Source organism: Aspergillus mulundensis (assembly GCF_003369625.1).
Source record: "Aspergillus mulundensis strain DSM 5745 chromosome Unknown scaffold_0, whole genome shotgun sequence".
Taxonomy (NCBI): Eukaryota; Fungi; Ascomycota; class Eurotiomycetes; order Eurotiales; family Aspergillaceae; genus Aspergillus; species Aspergillus mulundensis.
The window spans coordinates 4860763-4885646 of NW_020797888.1; the positions used below are offsets into that span (position 1 = coordinate 4860763).

At 51.7% G+C, this 24884-nt stretch overlaps 7 protein-coding genes across 7 annotated transcripts; 4 read left to right on the top strand and 3 right to left on the bottom strand.

Moving 5' to 3' along the window:
- Positions 1 to 710: 710 nt before the first annotated feature.
- Positions 711 to 1913, bottom strand: DSM5745_01325 (ATP phosphoribosyltransferase; the record flags this gene model as incomplete). Its single annotated transcript, XM_026743341.1, has 5 exons — positions 711 to 946; positions 1011 to 1148; positions 1207 to 1701; positions 1769 to 1833; positions 1897 to 1913. 5 exons carry the CDS (start codon positions 1911 to 1913, stop codon positions 711 to 713), a joined length of 951 nt encoding a protein of 316 aa, XP_026609186.1.
- A 5146-nt stretch (positions 1914 to 7059) lies between these two features.
- On the top strand, positions 7060 to 12920 carry DSM5745_01326 (putative Rho guanyl nucleotide exchange factor; the record flags this gene model as incomplete). The annotated part of the gene is made up of 2 exons (XM_026743342.1): positions 7060 to 11676; positions 11736 to 12920. 2 exons carry the CDS (start codon positions 7060 to 7062, stop codon positions 12918 to 12920), a joined length of 5802 nt encoding a protein of 1933 aa, XP_026609187.1.
- An 894-nt stretch (positions 12921 to 13814) lies between these two features.
- DSM5745_01327 (Ulp1 protease family protein) lies at positions 13815 to 14856 on the top strand (the record flags this gene model as incomplete). The annotated part of the gene is made up of 6 exons (XM_026743343.1): positions 13815 to 13854; positions 13926 to 13940; positions 14002 to 14051; positions 14108 to 14127; positions 14192 to 14747; positions 14806 to 14856. 6 exons carry the CDS (start codon positions 13815 to 13817, stop codon positions 14854 to 14856), a joined length of 732 nt encoding a protein of 243 aa, XP_026609188.1.
- Positions 14857 to 16362: 1506 nt separating this feature from the next.
- Positions 16363 to 17457, top strand: DSM5745_01328 (uncharacterized protein; the record flags this gene model as incomplete). Its single annotated transcript, XM_026743344.1, has 1 exon — positions 16363 to 17457. The coding sequence occupies one exon, from the start codon at positions 16363 to 16365 to the stop codon at positions 17455 to 17457; it is 1095 nt and encodes a 364-aa protein (XP_026609189.1).
- Positions 17458 to 19068: 1611 nt separating this feature from the next.
- DSM5745_01329 (putative cyclin-dependent protein kinase complex component) lies at positions 19069 to 20566 on the bottom strand (the record flags this gene model as incomplete). The annotated part of the gene is made up of 2 exons (XM_026743345.1): positions 19069 to 19332; positions 19382 to 20566. 2 exons carry the CDS (start codon positions 20564 to 20566, stop codon positions 19069 to 19071), a joined length of 1449 nt encoding a protein of 482 aa, XP_026609190.1.
- A 1596-nt stretch (positions 20567 to 22162) lies between these two features.
- pre3 (proteasome core particle subunit beta 1) lies at positions 22163 to 23094 on the bottom strand (the record flags this gene model as incomplete). The annotated part of the gene is made up of 5 exons (XM_026743346.1): positions 22163 to 22487; positions 22544 to 22819; positions 22875 to 22889; positions 22949 to 22994; positions 23055 to 23094. 5 exons carry the CDS (start codon positions 23092 to 23094, stop codon positions 22163 to 22165), a joined length of 702 nt encoding a protein of 233 aa, XP_026609191.1.
- A 469-nt stretch (positions 23095 to 23563) lies between these two features.
- Positions 23564 to 24664, top strand: DSM5745_01331 (alpha/beta hydrolase; the record flags this gene model as incomplete). Its single annotated transcript, XM_026743347.1, has 4 exons — positions 23564 to 23703; positions 23766 to 24278; positions 24330 to 24455; positions 24508 to 24664. 4 exons carry the CDS (start codon positions 23564 to 23566, stop codon positions 24662 to 24664), a joined length of 936 nt encoding a protein of 311 aa, XP_026609192.1.
- Between the last annotated feature and the right edge of the window lie 220 nt (positions 24665 to 24884).

Consider the following 24884-nt stretch of genomic DNA (forward strand, 5'->3'; position numbering starts at 1 on the left):
TGCGACCACAGACCGGAGTTTTGGTTTGGATGCTTTGCTACGGAGTCCTACTATTGATATTGATACCCACCCCTGTCATACATACAAACCATATATATACTTGTATACATACGCGTCTTATATATACATGATACGCATGTACCTTCGTCTATATATTTTATTACATTCTATTTCAAATGCAGCGGATGAGGAGCATTCCTCGCTAGGTTGCTATCATCGACGATTATCGGGACGGTCGTCGAGGTCAACTGGGGCAACGGATGCCGAAGGAGAATATAGCATCACATCCGAGTTATTCTCTTTCATAGAACCTCATCTCGTTCATCTATTACTATAGTCTGTCTACCAGTACCTAGGACCGAATGGACCGACACACATACCATACCGGTACGACCCGAAACTTTTCTTGCAGCTCATGGCTCGACGATCCCAGAACCGAGAAAGAAGGAGAAAGAGACACCCGACCGACGACCTACAAACCGATAACCACATCCCAAATCCGACATATACATCGTATATAAGCGACAGAAGACGGGCAATTCTAAGTAACAAGCAGAAGACGAACCTAGTGTAGAAAGGAAAAGAAAGAAAAGGAGATATTCTATGAAATAACAACCAAGACCAACAGGAATCAGGAAACAGGTAGATCAAATCAAATCAAATCAAGTCAAGTCAAGTCATGCAAGGGAGGGACGAAACAAAAAAAAGGTCTAGTCTGTCCGCGAGTTGGTGATGCTCAAGACCAAGATATCCGTGGCGCCAACCTTGGTCAGCTCGTCCATGACCGTGGCAATCTGCTTCTTCTCGACCATCGAGCTGACGGCCACCCAGCCGTCCTCTTCGAGCGCGGTCACAGTGGGCGCGCGCTTGCCGGGTGTGATGCTGCTGGCGGTTGAGAGGCTGTCGCGGGGGATGTTGTACTGGCAGAGGACGAACTTCTTGGCGGCTAGTGGAGGGAGGCTTGTTAGTTTTTCCATCTAGATGAGGTTTATTAGATGGGTGGGACATACTGATGACACCGCGGACACGGGAGGCGATGAGGTCGACGAGCGGGTTCGTGGTGTTGCGGTTCTTGACGAGGACGGCGGTGCTCTCGACGACGGTGTCGATGGCCTTTAGCCCGGCTGCGCGCATTGTCTCGCCGGATTCTGGCAGCCATTCGTCAATTATCTAGTCCCAGTAGAGGAACGAGTTTTGGAAACATACCGACAAGGTCAACGATTCCATCAGCGACACCAAGCGCGCAGGCTGCCTCCACACTGCCGCCAACATACTTGATGTTGGTCTTCTTGTCCGCGCCGTTCTCCTTCTCCAGCTTGGCGAAGAACTGCTCGCTCAGCGCCGTGAAGCTCGTCACCACGTTCTTGCCAATGAGTTGCTCAACCGTCTGGACGTCTCCCTTCTCCGGAACCTGGACCTGCAGCTTGCACCCGCCGAATCCGAGGTCCAGGATCTCCTGCACGCCCGAGACCTCGCCCTCGGGGAGGTGAAGCTGCGCATCGTGCTCGGCGACCTGGTCGCGTCCCGTGATGCCGAGATCGACGCGGCCCTCGCCGATGAAGGTGGGGATGTCGGCGGCGGGGAGGAAGATGAGCGCGATAGGCAGGTTCTTGACCAGCGCGATGTCGAGGCGGTTTTCGCGGCGGAATTGGATGTCGCAGCCGGAGAGGAGGTCGAGGGTTGCTTGTTGGAGGCGTCCTTCTGTTTCCGAGCGGGTTTGTTAGTTGTTGCGTCTCTTTGAACTCTTTGTGGCCTGAATTGAAATGACTCAGGTTGGGGGATGGGCGGATGGGACGGGGGACTTGCTCTTGGGGACTGCGAAGAGGAGTCTTCCTTCGAGGCTTTATATTGTCAGTTACCGACCTGAGATATACGCGATCCGAGCAATTGACTCACTGGTTAACGAGATCCATTTTAACGGTGGTTGGGTTGATTGACCGCGGGGTACTCGGAGTTTTTGGGGATGCGAAGGACGCGAAAGGTACAGGTGCGGAGGTTATCGGAGGTGCTCAATGGAATGAGCGGTATATTATAGAGTCCCAATTCGGGAGGAAGAGAACGCGCGAGTCAATCGTGTAAGGTGAAGGATAAAAAGAATCAAGATACACCGAGGACTGAATGAATCATCAAAAGTTGGCAGCGGGGCCGGGCGCATGTGCCTGATGTATAAGGCAACTACTTCGGCCGCCGAGCACGTGGCACAAGCCGCCATGCCCTAGCTGAGATGCATCCATCCAACGCTGGATATCTTCAGCACCTTCGGCTGAGCGCAATCGGTCAGCATGCTCAACTGTCATGTGAGGGAATTATATTCAAGTCTATCCAGGTTGTGAGAGCAGCGAGATAGAAGCACCATGATCCATCACCCCCAGGTCTGCTGTGTCTGGATTCCCCCAGGCGTGACTATACAGACCAAGACGATGTCTTCTACAGGAGATCACTTGGGCATAATTTGCGGCTGTCTGCGCCTATCTGACTGAAGGATGCAGGGGTGTGGATCGCCTGATTTGGGTAGTAGAGTCATGGCAATATATAGTTGAACCCCTAGTAAGATGAGCCCGGGCAGGGTTGCCGAATATATAACCCGAGAGCTAGGGTACATGTTGCAAGCGGCACAGTGCATACTACATATGACGTACGTACGTTGGGATAATCTGGAACCTGATCACAGACATGAGCACGATAAGCAGTCACTGAACTACACCATGGAGGAAGATCAGGCCATGACAGTGTAGGTGCATTTTGACCAACTTAACTGGTGCATCATCAACCTGCGATTATTGTCATCGGGAGCGAAAAGTAAACAGCCCAGAAGGACTGACTACATATAGCAGGACTATGGTTGATTTTAATTCATAGGAGATGATACAGCAGAATAGAACACCATTTGTTGCTTGCTACTGTTGAATGGGCCAAGGTACCGACTGACCCCTGGCAGAGTTTCAATTCTGATAGTAAGGAAATTTTACTTAAAAAGTAATGCTGATAAAAAGATAATTCGTCCCCGGACAGGCTCGAACTGTCAACCTCCTGATGACCATTATGAAATAACAGTCAGACGCGCTAACCAGTTGCGCCACGGAGACTTGATGAGAGACGATGGTAAAATTCTGCCACTAAGTGGGAACACACAATTAGTGATGTACTGCATGGAATACGTGTTGAGTCTTAACTGATTGCACCACAAAGAACTTGCTAACAGCTGGCAGAAAGCAAGTTGCCAATTAGTTTCAATTGGCTGTTTGTTGCAGGAAAATAGGTGCTATCAGCAATACACAAAAAAAGATTTACGTCCCCAGACTGGATCAAACTGTGGATCAACAACATTCAAAAAAGTTGTTGCGTCCCCGGACAGGCTCGAACTGTCAACCTCCTGATGACTATTATAGAATAACAGTCAGACGCGCTAACCAGTTGCGCCACGGAGACTTGCTATATACTGACCGTAGATCTGCTGGCACTATAGACAGCCCCAAACAGACGCTCTTATGTCTGACACATCACACTTCTTGCGCAGAAGAGTTCCCCGATGTATCCATATTTGATTCTAAATATGATGAGTTGCCCAAACAAAATCATATTTCACTATGTAGTCTTAGATAAAAGGTCAAGCATTATCATAAATGAGGTGAGCTGAGTGTTGCATGAACTACAAACTGCACGGTCCACCAAAAAAATAGTCGTCCCCGGACAGGCTCGAACTGTCAACCTCCTGATGACTATTAAATTTAACAGTCAGACGCGCTAACCAGTTGCGCCACGGAGACTTCTGATTGGCCAAAACCAGCTCCTGGTAACTCTACAATCCAAACTTACAATAACATTCCATACTCCAGTTTGACAAGGCCGCACACGGGTTGCAATACCATATCCTTCCAAATGTTGGGTGATAGCAGTTTACGCTATGGGGGCCTCTGCCATAGCCACAAGAGCAGCTGAGGGGAAACGAGCCTTGTCGAAGACACTGTATGTATGTGACGGGTACATCCATCCCGCGATCATCCAGGCCAAAACAGTGCCTCTCTCAAGTTGCTTCGTTATCCGGGCCACGATGGTGGGCATGTATTTAGCATGACACTGGTAATTCTCGTATAGGTGCTAGCCAGTGGCTGGGTTTAGTTGGTCGCGTTTCTAAGTAGAGGTTGGACTAGTCGTGTTGTATGTCTGACCAGACTATAGGTACTCCGTATATCTCATTTCGACTCATGGATAGCCGCAGCATATGAGGTCCGCTTGGCCATTGTGATCCCCAGCATCTAGCAGTGAACAGCCATCGGGCGTGCCCAGACCATATACCGAGAGGCACACTGCTCCTTATGCTGCCAATGATCCCAAACAACCACACGTAGGCTAAAGTCATCAACAGATATATTCAGGATGTACACAATCCGTGCATATTGGACAAGCCGCTCTCTGATTGCCAGTACATGAAGAAACCAGGACAAGCTAATAGAGGGACCGATGGCCCGAGAGCCCGTTTATGCAGGGCGAACACTGACAGCGTCGGTCCACCCGTAGGCATCATCTCCAGTTTCTCTACAGCATCCAAGTTCGGAGAATCTCCTCTCATGCACATATGTACTATGTAAGGCTGCTCGGATCACGCAGCTCGATTAACAACCATGCGGACAATAATGGGTTTCATACCCCTGGCTAACATGTGGCTTTCGTGCGGCTGCCGGCAAGGCGTCGAGTAGCTAGAACTAGAGTTCGCAGCCACAGATCCGAGCGTATAAGCACTTTAATGTGCTGCCAGTGCTTATCCTTCCCCGGCTGACTTGAGAGCCAATGTGAGATCTAATCATGATAATTAGGGGAAGGAAATGACATGGTCGCGTCGACGCATTTCAAGCCTTGTATTGTCTGGGGTCAGCCTTATTGAGGCGCAAAAAGTATATCTGTCCTGAAAATTGGCAACCTGACACAGTGACACAAGTGACACCGACACCAACTGACAACATCGCGTGCCAAGCGCACTGGTCACAGATATTCTGAGCTTAGTTAGTTGACCAGAGTAAGGCAACGACTAACCTGTTAGAGCCAGAATTCAGGAACAGGAACAGTCTCGGCCGTTTTCTGTCAGTGTCAGAGACGCAAGAAATTTCAGATCCGTGGGCCGGATGCTCGCAGCTAGACCTTAACTAGAGCTAAAGTGCTGCTAGACCATAAACTAAACATCCGTGTCTTCCCGCTTGAAGAATTTTCGTGAAGAAAATCTCTGTTGTTAAATGATTGTTGATCTGCTTATATTTTCACGGCCGGTGACTTGCTGATGACTTCGGGACAGACCCAGGATCCCTGGAATTAAAGGTTGTGGGATCGCGTCTCCACTCCCAGCATGGCCCAGGCCTGCGAGGAACTGCGTCCGTGACGAGCTCCGGTGACGACGTCCATGCTCTCACCCAAGGATCCCGACTGAGTGGATGATCTTGCACCAGAAGGGCAGGAGTGGACATGTCCGAGGTAGAGGTGATGCATGAAATATAACCGAGTACAGACCTCAGCTGCTGGAGGAGTCAGATCGAAAGCCAGAAATTTGTCACCATTGATCACAGGCGCTTAGAGTTTGCGAACCCAAGTTTGTTAGAGCCCCCGCTAAGTCCCCGTAGAATCCCCGTAAAATGAGGTTAATCAGGCCCAGGCTGAATAGCCTACTGCCTGACAGTGAGGCAACCATAATATTAAACGAAATAATAGATGGGAGCCGAGAAATCGCATCCTGGCTTCGTTAATTTTACTTCAAGTTCTAGGCTCTGACCAGGGCCGTCATCAAGAATCGATGGATCGATTAGAGTGGAACAGCATCTACAATGTCCGGCCCAATCATTCTCTCTGCCAAAACGCCTCTGTCGTCGGATTTCTTCCCTGCTTGCGAGCTAAAAACCTGTTTGAATATTGAGCACTTGTTTGATCTGAATTGTTCGCAGTGAATCGAACTTCGGATCGGCGATCTCATGCTCTTTATCATAATCCCGGTGGACCGGACTCGGCGCAGGCCAGATGAGGAATGAAACAAAGAAAGCCGAGCATCCTTTGTCTTGCCCGAGGTTGGTCCATAGATGCCTCGTGAGCGACGGAAATGGCGTAAACAGAGGCTTTCAAAGCCAACATGGCTGTGTAGTGATGGAGGGCTTCCCCAAGACGATCGCCGTTTGGAAGTGAAACCATGCGCCCAACTACTAACGGACTGACAGACGCCAGACGCCAGACGACAGTAGCTAGATACAGATGGGAATGTAGTCCAAGAGTGGTAGACATGCTAGAAAAGTCAAACAGGGCTGCTGTGGTGGCCCACTCGCTGTCTCCCAGACTTGAGCTCGCCAGTGACGCTGCAGTACGTATTTCCATCTGGCCTGCCCATCATCTCTCAACCCATCCATCTCTACCATCCTCATTAATCCCTTCGCCCATTCCCAATAACCCAATAATAATCCTAATCCCGACTATCCTGACCAGTACTGCCGCGAATATTGTTCCTCGCTTCCGGTCCAACCACTTTGACCTCCAATAAACCCCTCTCGGCCACGGCCCGCCTGTGACGAGCCCAGATCCCCTCCACGACCCCCGTCTGGACTGGCACACCTCCCCCTGCTCGCTCCTAGCTAGCTCTCGCCAGTCACCACCCTCGACGCCGTGCAAACGTCCTTACTCCGCCGTCTTCCTCCTCATCTCCCCGATCGGCTTATCATCCTTCTTCATCCTACGCCTCTCCCCACATCCGACCGTCCTTTGACCTTCGTTCCTAATCGCCGCACGTCTCTGCTTGTGCTGGGACACAGACCTTAGATCACCCGCCGGAGCTTGGTGATCTTGACCTGGACTTTGAATATGCCGCCGTATTTGGGTAGTACTACCCGGTGACGATTGCCTTGTAGTTCTGGCTGGTCCATCTGCAACACTGTGGCCACCAGCCGTGAACAACGCATCGCAGACTAGCATCCTTGAACAGAAACGATCTCCGCCAACCATTTCTGTTTGAAAGCTTTCCTCTGGCAAATTAAAAAAGAAAATCAACTGAAAATTAATCCAAAAAAGAAGGTCTCGCTCCATGTATCAAAAATGTCCGGCAGCGATGTCGAACACGTTTCTGGCTTCGTTGACGCCGGCCCTTCCCAAGCTCGGCGCCTCTCCTCCTCCAGCACCGCTGATTGCTTCTACGACGCTCTTTCCGATAGTGGCTCCCACAATCCTCCGCTGACTCTTCCATCCTCTCGACCGACTTCCTCCCGGTCAGGTACCACATATACCACCAAGCAAGGTGTCTCAAGGCCACAACCCTCCGCGTCACCCGCGACCGCTGTTCCGAACGGCTATCCCAACCGCCACCATCGATCCTCCCCCGACCCCGACGATTACTACCGCTCACATTCACCGACTTTGCCTTTGGAAGACGACTCTCGAGCCCGGACAGAAACTGCGTCGCTATCCGGGACGTCGAATCCAGTTGCGGACGCCCGCGCGATACAAACAACACAGCGAGTAACTTCCGAGCCCGCCTATCCGCCGGGATTATCGAGCGTAGAACGAGGACAGTACCGCTCAGTGTCCGATACCTCTTTGCGAGGCCGGTCTGGTCTCCCAAGTGGTCTTGACTCCGTGCGACCCTTGGCGGTGCGCTCGAAACAAACTTCCTTCAAAGATCTTGTCAACAAGTTCAACAACAACGTCGATCAAGTCCTCCCATTTCCTTCCGCTTCCCGAGACCACTCAAGGGCCTCCAGCCCTGTTGCCGCCGATCGTAGTATACAACCTGGAGCCGCGTCGCGTAGGCGAGACACCGGTGGCTCGATTGCGCAGAAACAACAGGCCTCTAGGTGGGACTTGATGGGAAACTCAGCGCAGGAGGCCCCATCGCACATTGTTCTACCCCCGTCGAACGCATCGGACTTGAATAACGGTTCTTTGGATAATCATCAACCGTCGAATCTGCTTCCGCGACGGCGTCTTTTCGGAGAGCTGCTTACAGTCGACACGGATTTCCAGGGGTATGGGATACCGTCTCACTCCCGACGTCGAGGTTCTGAAGGAAGTATCCCTAGTCCAAACCCTGCGCTTCTAGACCATTTCGATCCGTCGTTCAACCAAACACCATTGACTCCGACAGCGTGGTATCTGGGGCGAACGCCATTCTTAGAAGCAGTTAGCACCGGGGAGAGCTCGAGTCGCCATCGAAGGACAAGGAGCGACATCCCTGGGAACTCGCCCGTGGGTGCGAGCACGCACCCGTCTGATTTTCACATGGCGGTCCCTGGCCCCTTGCAGCCTGGATCACGAACGTATTCGGCCAGCCCGCATTCCAAGTCACGCATTCCCATTTCCTCCCACCGCCTCAACTCGCCTTCCGCTTCTGATGACTCGTCACCCTCTTCGAAGGCCCAGTCTCCTGACGGTGGCCGGTACAATGTTGAGATCCCTCTTCCACCCAAGGGATTGAGCCGTCTCCCCAAACCATCTCCAAAATCTCCCCGCGACTTGGTGCCGCATGGCAAATCAGCGTTTGCTACAACCACTACTCAGACCCCAACTCGTGGAAGGCGAGAAACGGGCTATGGTCGTTCCCGGACGAGATTAGCTGATAAGAGTCCCCAGCTTGAGGCCTTCATAGCTGCGCCACCTCCAAAGAAATCGCCTCCCTTGCGCAGCTCTCGACCACGCCAGCCCGTATCGCATACTGCGCCTCCGACATCCAAGTCGCGAGTGGGAGAGACGGTGTCGAACCTTCAAAAACAGATCCACCGTGAGCGGGAGCTGCGGAACTCGAGGCCGCGAGAGCGGAGGCTACCCGAGCTGGGGACAGTTGACTTTGCGACACGACGCCAAAAGATCCAGCAGGCGTTCAACCGCACGGTCAAAGAGAATGAAAGGAGAGAAGAGGAGGCAGCTGAGCTTCGCCGACGAGCCTCTGAGCATGAGAATATCTCGAAACACACGAACAACCTGCCGTCCGATTTCGAGCCAAGTGAGCAGGAAGCAGTGCCTGTTGTTCAACCGGATGATACTGCAACAGTCATAGAAGATTCTGCCGAAGTCTGTGAGGATGAGTCGCCCGAAAATGGAGATGTAGAGGCCTTCCCGCAACTTCACATTGACACCAATGTGCCGACCGATGGTCCACGTGCGATGACCATGGATTCTCCCACTTTAGGGCATATTGAATTGCCCCGGGATGAAGGCGATACCAAATCTTTCATCTTACCTGCCACCTCTTCGCCGACTTCATGCTCCGAGGATTCGCCGGTGACCACCTTTGATCCAGAACTGCAAGCCGAGATACCCCAACAGGACGTGCATACGTCACACAGAACCCTATTGAGTGAGATCATGCGCTTCCGTGAATCGAGCCCAAGTAGCTCCTCATGTGATGAGCAAGAGTTTGGGTTCTCTGACAATGACGATAAAGAATCGATCCCAATCTTACTGAGAGACAAACCGGGTTTCGACGATTTGACCCCGGACGATTTCACCACGTCTAGGATCGGACCTTTAGAGACATCGGATGCTGCTGGTGATATATCGAACAGATGGAGCATGAGCTCATGGTCTTCGTCTTTACGCCATCAACATTCCGACCACGGTCCTTGTGATGGAAGTGGAGATGATCTCTCTCAGCTGCAGCAATCAGTAGAAGATAGTGAGCTAATGGCCCAGTCGTGCTCTGCTTCATCAATGACTCCATCCGACCCCGGCCAGCTTCCTTCAACAATTCCTGTCGACCCTGTACAGATTACGAGCTCTCTTGCGCATGATTCTGATGCGGGACCTGATTTGAGACAAGAAAATACAGCCCCTCGCAAACCTTACGGACACTCCAAAACACCAAGCTTAGCAAAACTCGGCGGCTGGGACTCAAGGAAGATTACCCAGCTTTATCTCGAAGAGCTTGCCCGTGGCGGTAGAGACCACAGCCTTCCGCTTGACGTTCACGTTCGCGCTTCCCCTGAACCACGATTGCCGAACCTTTCCCATAATGACCCAAGAGCAGACGGGAGGACAGATAGTCTGACCGATGACCCTGTTCTGGTAACCACGGTTGATGGTGCTCCTGGGCCAGGCCCGGACCGACTCTCTCATACTGCGAGCCTGGTGCTACGAGATGACTGGGAACATGCATCCCCATCGATTATGGATTGGATGCAGGTCGCGGCCGATGATGCGCCCGCGCCTGACACGAGTCCCCAGAATGACGGTGTGCCGACACCAACGCTTGGGACTACCAAACCCGAAGATGACAATACAGGCCTCGGCCTGGCCATCAACATTCAGTCACCACAGGAGCCGGCGGCTCATGATACTAGCATTTCGCCAGCCCCTCGTCATGAACCTACCCCGCCCCCACTAGACACGCAAGTGGATACCACGGTCATCCGAGGGTCACTGGAGCGCCCTCGCAGTGTCCGACTTGCTCAACAGCCTGCGATCACTTCAGAGACCAGCGGTTTTATGCCCCTTGGCCCTGTTCACAGCACTGGAAGCAGTCAAGACTCTCTTGGGCGTCATGATCACGACCCTTCTCCATCTCCCCAAGCGAGAGATTCATCTGTTACTTCGCTAGTACCTTCGAGCTTGGAGCAGCCTCGCACTAGTACATCCTCTCCTTCCCCCGACCATGGCCGCCTGAAGAAACGCCGACATGTGATCAAAGAACTCGTCGACACCGAGTACACATTTGGGAGAGATATGAAAGTTGTCGATGATATCTATAAAGGAACCTCCAGTTCCTGCTTGGATCTGTCCGCGGAGGATATCAAGACCCTCTTCGCCAATTCTGACCAGATTGTACTTTTCTCGATGAATTTCCAAGATGCGCTCAAGGACGCGGCCAAAAGTGTCTACGTTATGCCGAAATCGCAACGGTGGAGTAGTAAGCGCAGTGGACGGAATCCTCACGTTTCTAAGAACAACTCAGACATGCCCGATGGAACGGGTCCCTCGGACCTGGAAAAAGACAAAGCTACATCCATTGGCCAGGCCTTTATAGTACATATGTCCCACATGGAGAAGGTCTATACCGAGTATCTGAAAAACCACGACGCTGCCAACAAAAAACTTCAAGCGCTCCAGCGGAGTGCGAATGTGACAATTTGGCTGAACGAGTGCAGGGAGTGGGCGTCAGATCTCACAAGCGCTTGGGATCTCGATTCGCTACTCGTTAAACCGGTGCAACGGATTCTCAAATATCCCCTTTTGATCTCTGAGCTCATTGACTCGACATCCTCGGACCATCCAGACCATGGGTCGCTTGTGAAGGCTCTGGAAGAGGTTACCAACATTTCCGTCCGTATCAACGAAATGAAGAGACGCGCAGATGTGGTTGGACAAGTTGTCGGGCGAAAGAGGAAAGAATCGGACGTGAGAATGGGATTTTCCAAAGCATTCGGCCGTCGAACCGAGAAACTGAGACAGCAAGTTGGCCTGTCAGACATGGTTGCCGATAAGGATTACGACGCCCTCGCTCAGAGATTTGGCGACAATTTCTTCCAGCTACAAGTGGTCATGCGCGACGCCGAAATGTACACTCGTGAGACGCAGGGGTCATTGGACCGTTTCTTCGAGTTCGTCACCGCTATTGAAGCGTTCATCGATGTGTTCCAGTCCAGCTACCCCGAGCTTGAGGGGAAGTGGCGCGTTTTCAAAATTTCCATTCAGGACATTATGGCGGCCACCTTGCCAGAGCATGTGAGTAGTTCTTGACAATGATCAACGGAGTGTTCTTGCTGACCCGATATTCAATGCAGCTCGACGTTGTTAGGAAGAGTGTAATCGACCCAATGGTCACCTTGCTCAAACTCCACGAAGGACCGCAGATGGTCATGAAGAAACGCGACAAGCGCCTGATGGACTATGCCCGCTTCAAGGGTATCAAAGCACGAGGAGATAAGCCTGACAAGAAGACGGCCGAACAAGCAGACCAGTTCGTTGCGCTCAACGAAACCCTCAAAGACGAACTCCCAAAACTCTATGCTTTGACGGCGAAATTAATGGAAGCTTGCCTGAAGAATTTTGTTCAAATCCAAACGACGTGGTACATTGTTTTGCAGAAGAAGATTGGGCCCTTGATCGATTCATTTCCCGAGGAAGTCCAGAAGATTGTCGATGACTGGACTACGCGGTTCAACTTCTCGGAAGCTCAGGTGCTTTCTCTTGGTATCTGCAATGGCTCCCTACTCGCTGATACCGTCAACCTTGTCAACTTCAACACTCCCTCCACAGCCCCGGGGGTAAGCTCTCCCCGTCGTCCCTCAACAGTTCACAGTACTAGCACTCGGGCTATGGATGAGTCGCCCAAGGCCTCTTATGATTTCAGCGCTAGCAACCATTCCTTCCAATCCCCCAATTTTGATGCTCAATCTCAGGTGTCTCTTGGGCGTCATCGTGCCGACTCGGCTTTCTCTAGTCGCCCTGCGCCTGACACTCCGGAGCTTCCCCGGACTCAAGTGCTGCAACAGGCTCACAGCGCATCGACGTCATTTGCCCCCCCTTCACACTCGCAGTCGGAACCTTTCCCTAGACTTCCCAGCATCAGCCTTGACACTCCATTCCTGGCGGATATCATTCCACCTTCTAGCAGCGACGGCCCAACAGATGAAACCCGTCCCAATTCGTCTGCGGGTCGATATTCGGGCTTCTTCTCGTCAGCAATGCCCATGTCCGATAGCCCACAGGAGATGACCGATTCCGAGGCCAATGTGGCCAAAGAGGCTAAAGAGCCCACTGTTCTTTTCCTTGCCGCTAGCATTTACGAATTCAACATAGATCGAGCCCGACGTGAGGCTGGCTATCCATATCTGACCTATGTTGCGGGTGAGATCTTCGACGTCATTGCTGAGAAAGGAGAACTCTGGCTAGCCCGAAACCAAGACGACGCAACTCACCAAGTCGGCTGGATATGGAACAAGCATTTTGCTAAGCTCTCAGCTTGAGGTTCAGCCGCTGTTTTCTGCCCTGCTTCATGATATGATATTGTACGAACCTTGTCCCTTTTCACTGGTTATTTTTCTATTTGCTTCCATTTTCGAGTTCTATCCATTTGGCGAGCGAGTTGATGGTTATTTGCTTTGCGGGAGCCGGTGTTTGCTTTAGGCCGTGAGCATGGAAGAGAATACTGAAAGATCCGCAAGGATGGCCGTGGCATGTACATCTAGATACCCCTTAACAATAAGAGTCTCATTACTTCACTACTAGCACAGTTCTCGTATTCGTATCCTTGTGGCCTTGGAATGAAGGTTGAAGGTCGCCAGTCAAGCCACAGCGCCACAGAGTGACGTTCCTTCTGCGCCACGGCTTTCCCCAGAGTGGCACCAGCCTGATCGTCGTTTGTCACAGGCAGCCAACCCTTCTGCTTCTCTTTCCTTGCTTCCAGTCACTGTCCCTGCTCGTCAATCGCTCACGACTACGATCCTCGTCGGCCCACTATAGTTCTTTTGAAACCCTGCCCAGTGTGATTCCGTGGTCGAAGTGTTGATCCAGCCGCCAATACCCCCGCTTGTACCTCCCTCCCCCACGTCACTACGAACTGCAGCGACCTGTTCCAACACCGGCTTGTGGACTTCTGGGATCACTGTCGCTCCGCGTACTCTGCCCAGAGCCTTGCAGAAGCTTCGTGCTCATCGCAAATCTCAAGTCACTATTGTGTTAAAGTTCCGCGTGCTGGTCGAGACAATAAAGTTCCGCGATTAGACTACCGGTATCGGATAAGATGCGGGACGGGGGGCTCGGAAAGCTCCAGAAACGGATGAGGCGGTTCGGCGATACGGTATGTCTTGCAATCATTCCTTTGCTGGGCTTGTCGCCCGTTGATCTCAGGACATGGATTAATGGGCGCGCAGTTGAATCCGGATGACGCATACCTTAGCTGTGAGTCCCCACGAGAATTTGCGTCGGTTAGTTACAGGATCGAGGCGTTCTGACTGGGTTGGAGCTCATAGATCACGATATCAGGTGTACGTTGGGAATTCTACCCTGCTTGAAACGGGGATTGCTAACCTCCGGCCTGGGTCTTAGTGACAAGAGGCGATTTACAATCTCTCAAGGATGACTGGCTTACAGACAATGTTCGTTTGACTATGCTTGGACTGTGTGCTAGAGACCGAAGCTGACCTGCTGGTAGATCATCTCTTTCTGGGAGGAGTAAGTCCGGGGTTTCGAGATGCACGGTGACCGGCGCCATGACTGACTGGCTGACTTGTGCCAGGTACCTGGAACGCGAGTTTCTCACAGAATACAAGACATCCAATATCGTCCTCCTACGACCGAGCATGTCCTTTATGATCTACCAAACCGAGAATCCGCATTCCCTGCGAGACGCATTACCGGATTTCACCCGCACAACGCACGTCTTCCTCCCTATAAACGACTGCCGAAACGTCACAGAAGCCGAAGGGGGCACACACTGGTCTTTGCTCCTGATCTCGATAGTCGACGGGATAGCGTTCCACTACGACTCGTTACCACCGGGGAACTACTGGGAGGCGAAAACGGTCACGATGAAGTTCGGCGCCCTCCTCAACCGCCCGATACGATTCGTCAACCTCGAGGATTCACCGATCCAAGAGAACGGCAGCGACTGCGGCGTCTTTGTATGCTTGAACATGCGCCAGCTCCTCCTGAAACGACTCCTCCGCGCAAACTCCAACGAGAAGGTTAGCATGAGTCTGGGTGGCTCCAAGGTAGACGCTCGCTCGGGCCGCAAGGAGATAGCGAAGACGATTGAGAGTTTCCGGAAAGAAGGCGAAAGGCGAAGATCGTATGTTCGCCCTCTTCTCTGTCTATTTCTCCTTCTGTTGCTGACCGTGCGTCGTGCCCCAGAGCCAGTTTAAGCCCTTCCGGGAAGAAATCGAGGAGCCCGCCGCGCATTGAATGATTGGTAGACATTGGCCACGTCTACCGTAGATACATGTATACCTCTGTCTTCATGCCCACTGGGATGGATGTGGATTGCTGAATAATTAGTTGCATTGGGCGTAATGAGGTTGGTTTGGATGAATGAGATGAGATGATGAATTAAGATCGGGGACATAAACATGAGCATGTGTTACGACGAGCCGGGCTTGCTGCTGTATTGACTGATGCGCTTTGTTCTTGGCCATCAATATACCTTTCTCTTCTGCATTCATTTCGTCTTATTATCTTTTTCCCGTTCCACGCCATGCCGGTTCTCTTATTGCTTATGTGGATAGCATTGCTTCTAGCATCTTCATATATTAATGAGCATTGCATTTTTCGGGGCATGATTGATTAACACTGGAATACTGCATGTATGCACCACAGCACTATATCTGTGTCGAGGTTTGTTCATAGGCCCTTGGACATATTAACTTCTACTGGTAATCATCCATCCAGTAGGGGATGCAAAGAAGTTCTGTAGTAAATGGCGGGTGACTTTATCATTGCATCTGTTCACCGGAGCTGCCAGAGGAACACTGCAGGTCCGGTTATGTTTATTCCAAGGTTCAATCAACCACTTACCTGGCCAACAAGACTTCTAGATAGATGCTTACAGAATTACGCACTCACCTAGTACTGATCAATCCCCGCGCCACTTCTTCTTGGACACTGGGACACGCACATGGCTGCTAGGAAGAGAAGCCATGCGGGAGGGTTGAAGATGTTTCTCCACGCGGTCTTCTCAACTTCAACAAGTGCTGTGTAGAGTCGTAGACTCTAGAGGCCCGTATTTGAAGGCCGCCATGCGCTCTGAGAGTGAGACACTTGCCATTGTGATTCCCGGTGCCGGAGGTGGTGCTGCGATGCTCGTTGCTATGGCACCATGCGGCAGCGTCTTTTCTCGAAGACTTACCTTGAGTGGAGCGCAGCGCAGTAGTGAAAGAGCCGATTCAAGCTCGTCAAACCAGGTGAGGTGTCTCAATTTGAGCCCTCGCGTGTCGCTTTTTGGGAGGCCCATTAGCCTGGTTGACTGGACCAGCGCGTAGAAGGTATTCACTGTAATCCGAACCCGTAGGGTCACTCCCAATGTGGACATCGACGAGCTTCTCCGGTGTTCTGGGCGAATCCAGGGAGCCTGGAGTGAATGGTTGCTATGGTTGTTGCTATGGTCGAGGAGTTTCTTCGGTGAATGTGCTCAAGCTCCGGTGTTGTGTTGAGTGTGGGTATAAAATCCCCCTCAATCCCCCCTCCAAATGCTTTTCCTCTTTTCTTTCTTTCCTCTTCACACCTTTTGGTTGTTTCGATTGCTAGTACCGTGCTTTGCCCACGCTGCGTTTTCATCGTTCCCATCTGGTGTATTGCTTTCTGGCTTCTGCCTTTTTGCTTCCCTGCTTCTGCTTCTCTCCTCCTTCACCCATTTCTCTCTCTCGCTCCCTTTCCCATTTCTTCTCTCTCTCTCTCTCTCCCTCCTAAGTCGCAATGTTCCGACCAAGCGCTTTGGTGAATCTTGTTGGTCGGGTGTTCTCGACTGCACCCAGAGCACCCAGACCGTCTCCTCTCAACCCTATTCCTGTCGGACCGATTCGTCTCATCCGTCAAACCCCTCGCATTCCTCCTCCTTCTCTGGTTTGGATACCTGTCGTTGCGTGTTTGATAGAATTGACTGACTCCCCTCCACAGAGTGATAGCCAACTCAACAAGTCTCCTGTCAAGATGCCAAAACCGTCGACTCCCGTTCTGGACGGCACAGACTTCTGGCCCAATGAAAGTGTGAAAGGTCCACAACGGCGGAACCCTGCACGCTCTGTTGGATTTACTCAAATCCGGTCTGCACGTTCGGGCAAGAACACGCAGCTGAAGTCAATCTTGAAGCCCGAAGGACGGATAATTGTGGCTCCCAAAATCAAGCTCAGGCCTTGGGTTAAGCGCAAGGGCGTCCGGTTTGATCAAGAGATCGAAATCATCACCATCGATAGATGGATTGACCCATTGGAACACTTGCACTCCGCTAATTGGGATTTAGAAACCTTGCATCGTCACCGAAAGGCGCAAGAGATCGCACAGAACGCTAAACTCGAGAAGGCCGAAGCCGAAAAGGCCCGACCTCTCCGCTCGGCCATGGCCAAGGGTAAAAGCACTATGAGAAAGTGTTACGATGCTTTCTTCAAAGTGAAGCCGACCAAGCGCGTTCAGTTTGACGAGTATTGCACCGTGACGGAGTTCGAGCGCCACATCGATCCCGAGAAGGACGTCCATCCCGAGAGCGAGTTCGGCAAGGGTAAATACCTGACGGCTTGGAAAGTGAAGCACAATCCCGAGTACGATTTCGAGATGATCGGCGGTCGACGAGTGATCTCGAGAAAGGATAGCCATTACACGACATGGTGGAGTACTGCTCCCTGGGGCCAGATGTATCGCCACATGGAACCCTGCCGCCAAGGGACAATGTGCTCCTGGAATGAAATCGCCGACCTGCAAAACCAAAATCCCGACTGGTATCCCGCGGATGCAGTGGCAGTATGGCTAGGCATTCGGAAAAGGCTCAGGATCAAATATGGTCCATTCTGGGCCTGACTGCCCAGTCAATTGGTGACCCCTCCCCACCCGCGTTTCGTTGTCCACTGACATATCCCTCCCTTCCTTCAAAACTTCTATATGGCCTGCAAGGCCACACTGTCTACGCTGATGATTTATAGATCGGGCTGGCGTATCAACGCCGCAGCCAACGTTTTCTTTTCTTGCGTGATTCTCAGCCACCGGGCTTGTTGGAGACATAGGAGGGCGATGGGGGTAAGTCTTCGTGCTTGGTTTAATCAAGGATAGAACAACGCTGACGTTCAGTAGTTGGTTGGTGGGAGCATCGCCTTCACTTCACTTTCCTTCTTCTAGGTTGATCGATAGCCACCGGGCGTGTTGGAGACACCGGAGGGCGATGGGGGTAAGTTGCCCTGATTTGAACCCCGTAGGCGAGCATCGCTAACCATGGCAGTTGGTTGGTGGGAACATCGCCTCGACACGTTCTGGTGACTGCCGCCGGGCTTGTTGAAAGGACCAAAATGACATGGTAAGTTCCCACCGAGGATGTTCAATTGATGATTGAAGCTGATGGTCTAGTAGCGTCTTGGTGGGAAGGTTTGGAGGATGTTGTTTCGAGGGCTGAGGTTGGAACTTGGAAGTCGGCGGTCTTGGCTTGACTTGGCGGTGGTTGTGGAGTGTGGACGGGCCGGGACGGAACTACAAATAACGCTTATATAGACTCCTGTGCCGAGATTCGTTTGTTTACTGCTGTCTGCACCAAACTCGGTCTTTTGAAGACAGACAAACTCATCTACGACCTCTGATACTGCATCAAAGGGGCACTTGCTTCCAATTGATTATCCCATGCCCGCCATATAGGTGAATTAGCGCCAAGCTGGCTGAAGACAACAGAGCAGAATCGAATCAGTCTTTGTCAAGTAATCAGGACGCCCAACGTACATGTAGGTAGAGAAAGGTATAGGAGAAGACGCCTGGCCATGGTCCATAAGCTATAGGTAATAACAATGTCACTGGAAAATGAGCAAAAGAAGAACAAGAGAAGAAAGTCAACGCCCAAAAATGCCAACCAACGTGACGTGTGAATGCCGATATGCGGTCAACAGACAAACAATAAGCGCAGTACCGGGTTCGGTACTAAGTCATTGTGTACATGGCAGGTATAAAAATAGGCATGATATAGGTAGGTACGCGAAACAGAGCCCAGGGCAAAGAAACCGGAAGTGGTGTAATGAAATGAAGCAGGTATAATGCTGTCCACAGGACAAGAGATTGAGGGAAAGCCAAGACAAACCCGGGCAGAGGAGGTCTATGGATAGAACGAGATAAGAGGGGAATCGTCGTGGCTTGAAAGACAGCAAGCAGAGAAAGGCATCAAGAGGGGTATGCGATGCCATCCAGATCAGATCAAAATCAACTGATTCATGAAAGCGGTAGTAAGTGGGGGTGAAAAGTAGAGGATGCGTAAGGAAGAGTTGGATGTCCACTCGACATCATGGCCCTATTCGGACATGTAGCGCCAGATCTGCTAGTTCGAGGCAGTTGGGGAAAGAAACTCGGCTCGGCGGGCTAAAGGGCGCAAATTAATGATATAGTAACCAAGCCGGACTATAGATAGGTCGACTAATGATGTCTTATAATGATAATGTTTCAAGGCGGCGTGCTAGTTTGGCGGACTTCAGGATGCGCGCGGGAGCGCATGTACATCTCGTCCGATCCCGATCCTCGTGTCATAAACCCTGCTTGGGGTTGCGGTTGATGTTGCTGCTGGGCTACAATTTCCCTGGCATAGAACTCCACCAGCATGGTTCCGTATGCTTCAAGTTCCTCGACCGGAATTGAGAGGCGGAAGTCGTTGAGGAGGAGAAACTGGAGTTCGAGGTGGTTTAGCTCAGCTAGAGGGAGACCTCCGACCTTATTGCGAGTTAGCCAAAGAACAAGAATGGGGTCGTGGAAAAGGCACCTTTGCGTATCGAGAGTTGGTATAGAATACATCAGAGAAGAATTTACTAGCGCAGGTTACGCCCGCAATGACTAGCCGATGAATGTTGAAGCTATCCACGACAAAAAAGTGAGAGAGATGGTCATCTCCTTGCGGATTCATGGCTGGAGAGATAGGTGATGACGACGCCGGGTCTTGAGCTGATATACCAGCGGACGGCGGCGGGGTTACCATGGGTGAAGTATGAGCCCGCTGCGCGGCGGATGATTCAGAAGATCTGGGTCTGATTGTGCCGTCAGACTGCAGGGCGTCTGTACGACTGTAGCGACCGCGTAGACGGTCTAATTGACCTTTATTGACCATCTCGGTCATGCGGTCGAAATACACTAGTAAACTGAGAAAAACTTCATAGGTCGTAGGACAGTACTTGTGGATCCTGGTCAAATAGCTCAGTATACTTATGCTCGGGACGTTTTTGCCATGGAATGCAAGCACGCTGTGCGCTTGTTGGGTCAGGTTACTTGACCCATCGACAGGGGGCATTTGTCGATGAACCTGCTCATGATGTGAATCGTTGGTGCTAGTGATCTTGGTTAGGAGGCCTGCGACCATTTCGATGATGTCCGTGACCGGCATGGAACTGATTTCGAACTGGCGCTCTTGAGCCCAAGTTCCGGGTGCCCGGCTCCTCTGTGGCTGAGCTAGAAACTCTTCGCTAGCGAAGCTCTGAATGTGAGACAGGTCACGGATCTTGATGCGGCTGGGAGAACTAGCTTCTGAGCCTCCCAGTGACCGAAGAGACTGTAAGGTCGGTCTCAGCCGCGGAGACGCTGGGGAAGAATGACTCGCCGTATGCCGGCCTGCAGAGCCAGTGCCCGGTTGCCCGCCATAACCAGTATGCACGCCAGATGGCGGGTTCATTGATCCAGACTGCTGTTGTACAGGTATAGGGGTCGGCCCGGGCGTGACTGTTGAAGATTCCGAGGATTGCGAACTGGTATGAGATGATTCCCTGATGTAGGCCGGAACATCTTGGGATGAAAATCGGGCTGAACCTGCGGCAGATGCCGATGGCGGGGCTGGCAAGGTGGGGGTGTTATTGGACGAGGTAGATATAGAGCCGGTGTCAAGATTCGATGACGGCTGAGCGGGTTGACGTGAAGAAGGTCGATAGACAGGTTCCGAAGGGACGGCAGTTCCCAGCATGGTGTAGGTGCTGTCACTATGGTTGGATTGCGAATAGTTAAGAACGACCGATTCCATGCCCAGGCTGTTGCGATGAAGACGACGGGATAGCGTTAATCAATAATAATATATTTGAGCCACAGCGCTCTAAGCCAAGGTCAGCGACAGTACTGCATCGACAGATGCAATGAGGGGGTGTTGGAGGCTTCAGGTAGGTACATGGGGTTGAGAAAGAGGCGCCGGGGGGTAAAGCAAGCAATGGCATGAGATAAGAGACGCGGGGTTGGATACAATTAATCAATTATTACCAGCGGAAACGGAAGAGCCCTCGGTGAAAGCGATCGCGATGGGCCAGAGTACTTGGGGGTGCACTGTGCCATTTAGTGCGCAGCGCACTCCGACCCGGCAGACAGAGTTGAAGTGGAAGGGATTCACGAGCGAGAGGCAGCAATGGAGCAATTCATTGCAGTGGAGAAGCTGATAGATCGGAAGGAGGAAAAATGTATAGTACAGAGCAAGAACCTCCAAGGGAAGCAAGGTAGGGGACGGGGAGAAAAGGAGAGGGAGGGAAGCTAACTCGGTGGCGGAGGAGAGGCCTCGATAGCCAGGAAGTGATGATGGCGATGAAGATGACGGCAAGGCTGGTTGACGGACGGGCCTGGGTCCACCGGCAGTCGGCGACAGTCAGCAGAATACTACCGACACAACAACAACAACAAACACTCTGATATCAAATCCTGCCCAACTGTTCGACGATCAATCGCCTAGATTTATACAGGACTCCGCCGAATCACCGTAGAATAACGGCATGGTAAGGATCGGCTGCCTATGCGTATCAAGGAGAATATACCTCAGATGCATCATCGCTGCAGTCTTGGTACGGTGAGTACGCACTTGGCATGTCTTTTATTTGCGTACTTGCTCTTTCCAGGTGCTAGTTCTGTTTCCTTTTTTCTAGCAAACGCCCCTGATACCTTGAGCCTCCATATCACTGGTGGCCGCGATTCCACCTGAATGTTAGCTTCCGAATTCAAAGGACAGGTATGAAATCCAAGATCCAGGACGGGAGACAGCAGGATTCCTGCCGGACATACAGGGACTGGAACGGGCGAATGGCGGCTCATTGGAAGGGCACCTGGTGGTGATGATCGGATGATTGGTGGTCGCGGAAGAGTAGTCGTGATGCCGAAACCCACCCTCACTGACGGCCCTCACCCCGCCCCAGCAGTCTATATACGGCCCCGGACGACTTCCGGACCCTGTCGTTTGAACCTCAACCGGATTATTTATCTCTCTACTGCTGATATTGCATGCGAGTTACCGACTGTCTTTCTGATCACGATTGCCCTCTGCCATGCAGCGAAAAAGCAATGCGGATCTCGCTAGTCTTACTGGTACAACAAGCCGCTTGCATGACCTCTCATTTAGCGATATGACGCAGATCTGTTCAATGTACGTACAGCTGAGAGATCGCTGCGGGTGCATGAGCCAGGTCCTTTGATACGTCGCGGTAAAGCGAGATTCGAGAGCTTGAATCGCAAGCGAAACACCGAAAAGTAGGAGTCATTCACTTGATAACTAGCATGCAAATATAGTCATTGCCATTTGCGGATGGCTTTAATTGGTGGTACCGGGCGCGGTGTAGCCGTTGTCCGGCAGGTACAGGTGTCGTTGCGCTCCATCCTTCGTCAAGACTACCATCCTGATAACGCCGCCTGAGCTGCCGTCCCATTTAATCGCCTCCCGCAGTGCCGATCTGACAAAGTTGACGCCCTCCTCCTCAGTCATGTTCTCCTTCCAGTTCGCATCACAGTAACCGTAGATGTAAGTCGATCCAGACCCGCCGATTGAGTATGCCTGCTTGTGCAGCGATCCACCCAGAGGTATCGAGTACACCTGGCCGCCGTGTCGAGGATCATAGCCCGCGATGATAATTCCGGCACTGCAATGGCAAGTCAATCAATGAGTTCATTTCGAGATGGTACATAGATGGCCTACCTTAGCATGTCCTTGTTTTCGTAGCATAGCTCCTGGAACAGCGCGGCTGCAACCTGGGTGCTCGGGGGCTCGTTGTTGACGATAGAGTACATGTTGAGGTGGTAGGAGACAATGTCTGCCACAGCCTGTGTATCGGCAGCGGAGCCAGATCGACAGCACCAAATGGTATCATGGACTTGCGTCAGTTTATCCGTAACTCGGTTGGCGATGTAAGCTCCGGTTGTTGTTCGGCTGTCCGCGCCCAGAATAACGCCGTCTTTGAAGTTGATCGCCATGCTGGAGGATCGTATGTTAGTTGAATGGATCTTGATACCGCATCGAAGTCGCTTACATTGATGTTCCTAGGCTGGAAGAAGTAGTGTTAGATCAGGTCATCAAGCGCGAATCTGGATCCATGAGACTTACTTGACCTCCCCTTTCTTCAAGTGATTCATATCAATGTGAATTCCATCTAAGCAGCATATTAGTGCTACCGTAGGATATATTAGAGCAGTATGGAGTAGCTTCTAACCTTCTCCGAGCATCCCCGTCATACCGTGACTGGCGACCATGGTGTTGGCGGATGATAAGACGTTTCGTGTGAAGATTGGCCGAGGATCAAAATTTGGCAGCTGCGTGAGTATATCTTCTGTGAGCAGAATTAGAGGTGATTGTAGGGGTGTGTGATGAAAGTTGAATTGAGAGGTGATGAGAGCAGCTTCAGAGCTCAGGCAGGCGAGCCTTACGTGGGCAAGCAAGCTGGAGCTGCTTCCGCCAGGCGGTGTAGGCTGTATGCCCTCCCATTGGTCAAGCTTCCCGCCGTCTTCTCCCCGCAACATGGCCCGAAGCCTCCTGAATGTACATCATTTCATGCGACCAGCAGGCTTTCAACTTTTTATTCCTCCCCCATCTGTTACAGTCGTGGTGGCTGGACTTGCTATCAGGCTGATATAAGGTGCCGATCTTCTCGCACCTCACACGTTTGGAGCACTCTAAGTCTGCAATTACTGTCACTCTTTCGTTCCCCGTGCGACACTCATCATGTCGGAATCTCCGCCGCCCCCACCGTCATGGAGTATAGCCAGTATGACCAACAACGCCGTTCAGTGGATGCGCCTTCCGATGCTGGCATCGTCTGGGCTAGCTGTCGTTGCCAGTGGTCTCTTGTACTTCAAGCAAAAGTTTGTCCCACCTAAACTGCAATTCTGGTGCAACTGGTTCATGAAATTGACAACGTGTGCAGTGAACTGATATATCCCCGAAACATCCCCACGGACGCACGCACAAATGTTCCTAAGCCTCGCCAGTTTGGTATTGAGGACTATGAGGAGCTTCAGCTTCGCACGCCTGATGGCGAGTCTTTGCATGCCTACTTCATCCGTGCTCCTCCCAAACGAGTAGACCAGAACCTTACAGTCTTGATGTTCCACGGAAATGCGGGCAATGTGGGCCATCGGATACCGATTGCGAAAATTATGCAAGAGTACCTGGGCTGTCATGTTATGATGTTGGAATATCGTGGTTACGGGCTATCCACCGGTGTGCCGGATGAGAATGGGCTAAAGATCGACGCCCAGACAGCGCTTGACCACCTGCGACAACGGGGAGAGACGGCGAACACGCGGATTGTCGTATATGGACAGAGTCTCGGGGGTGCCGTGGCCATCAACCTTGTGGCTAACAACGAAGACAAGGGTGGTATCTCCGGGTTGATTCTCGAGAACACCTTTTTAAGCATCCGAAAATTAATACCAAGGTACGTCTCATGGGGTTTAATCAGTCTCGTGTTTTTACTAACAAGATCCAGCGTCTTTCCTCCCGCGCGATATCTTGCTCGTTTCTGTCATCAGACGTGGACAAGCGAGGATGTTCTGCCGAAGATTACCAAAACTCCTATACTCTTCCTCAGCGGCCTGCAAGACGAGATTGTACCGTACGTCTTCATCAAGTCTCTATGCATAACATCAATAACTAACTTGTGGCAGGCCATCAAACATGACGCAACTTTTTGCCATCTGTAACTCGAAGCGCAAAGTATGGCGGACCCTGCCTAACGGTGCACATAACGACAGTGTCGCCGAGCCAGACTACTTCGAGCATATTGAGACCTTTGTCACGGAAGAGATACTCAAACACAACTAATGACCTTTCTGTCCATCTCACGACTCACGAAAGCGCTACATGACCGCGCCAACTGGGACCCGGAACAGCACGCGATAATGCCTGAATCCCCCTGTTTCATTCGACGGCAAGGCATCAGCGGCTTAGCGACTCATACCCCATCTTTGTTTTATCTTTCTTGTACTTTACCGTGGCCTACTTCCAGACACGATCTTTTGGACGTGAAGATCCACTGGAGGTA